This window comes from Sphaeroforma arctica (genome assembly GCF_001186125.1).
Source record: "Sphaeroforma arctica JP610 unplaced genomic scaffold supercont1.182, whole genome shotgun sequence".
NCBI classification, from domain to species: Eukaryota; class Ichthyosporea; order Ichthyophonida; genus Sphaeroforma; species Sphaeroforma arctica.
The window spans coordinates 1-1,446 of record NW_014040376.1 but is presented as its reverse complement, the minus strand read 5'-3'; the positions used below and the strand labels follow the sequence as shown (position 1 = coordinate 1,446).

Below are 1,446 nucleotides of genomic sequence, written 5' to 3'. Positions count from 1 at the left end.
TACAGATGGAGTACCGACTATTCGGAGGTATTAAATTCTGATGCGTGCTTTTGCAACAGCTGGGCAGGCAGATAGGAACTCCGTTCTGATACATTGCAATAGAACATTCTAAATACCTGTGCCCGGCAAAGGAGAACAGAACGTCATCTTGCGATGCAGATCGATCGTCATATGTGTCGCCAGACACCGGTAGACCTGTCCGTCGAGATAGCTCTAGCAAGCTCGATGAGCGTACACCCACACCGTAGGTACTATAATTACCGTATACAAGATTTACCGTAAATAGTACAAAGATGGCGGTGGCAATATTCTTTGCTTGCCTACTCAGACTGTGTGTCCACCTGGTGCCTATTGCTTTAGTCATGTTCACCTTCTTTTTCGGTCAACGAAGACACTGACAGCGAGTCGGCGTATTTTATCAAATACAAAGATGAACGGTGGCCAAGTCTATTATCAGCGCTTCAATCAGCTCGATCAGAAATTTTTCATATTGGCGAGGTTTGGCGGTTACCATAGTACCAAGTATTTGAATACCAACCGATCATTTCAACAGATTTGGTACGGTGATTGTGTAACTAACTACTCGCAGGGCAGGTTCCTCTGTTGTTGTATTATTTATGCATAGCGCTGATAGCACAAGTTCGCTCTGTTATAGCAAACCCTCACACACTGTACAAATTCATCGGCAGTGTATACTGCATTTGAAAGTTTCATTACTTTATGTACACTGCTATTGCTGGTTGCTGGCCGTGCGCATCAATAGCTGCTTGTAATAATCTGCAACCTGAAAAGAATTTGGCTCACGAGTACGAGTACAGAGTGTTTCTATCGCTTTCCGAACGTGTCCTTTTGTAATATATACCACCCAGCCCTTAAAGTTTATTCAAGCTGCATCTTAGATGATATGAATTGTTGAGCATATATAATGAGGCAAAATAATTATCATCAAAGTTCAAGCGAAACTGTCGTCAACTATTGCCGAACAAAACACAAACACAATACAATCCGTGAGCGGTATCGTCCGACATGCAGCAGGTATATTCAATTCAAGGCAAGCAGATAACTGCTATCGTTGCGAAGTTTTGGTACTGCGTCTAACCTAGTAAGCGTTGGAATGCATTAGCAACAGTGCAAGCCAGCAATCACCGGGCTTGTCAGAGACAAATGCGAGTGTAAAAGAATGACTAAAGAGAAGGTAGTCTTTCGCCCCTAGTACTGATGAAGAAATAAGATTCTGAGGACAAAACACCAATTAACGGCGAAATTATAGATCAGTGTAAGGTGCGGGATGATTTTAGTATACCAAAACAAGCCAGATACTTCTTACGTCAGGATTTCGACTCTACTGTATCTACAACTTCACTAGCGGAGCAGACGCAAGGCATTACGTATATGTACAGCAGATATACACATTGTGCAACCAGCTCGGTACTATAACACAGCATG

General features: G+C 42.7%; 1 protein-coding gene across 1 annotated transcript; it reads right to left on the bottom strand.

Annotated features, from left to right (window-relative positions):
* Positions 1-17: 17 nt before the first annotated feature.
* On the bottom strand, positions 18-364 carry SARC_03531 (hypothetical protein; the record flags this gene model as incomplete). Its single annotated transcript, XM_014302657.1, has 2 exons — positions 18-78; positions 117-364. The coding sequence occupies 2 exons, from the start codon at positions 362-364 to the stop codon at positions 18-20; spliced, it is 309 nt and encodes a 102-aa protein (XP_014158132.1).
* Positions 365-1,446: the final 1,082 nt, after the last annotated feature.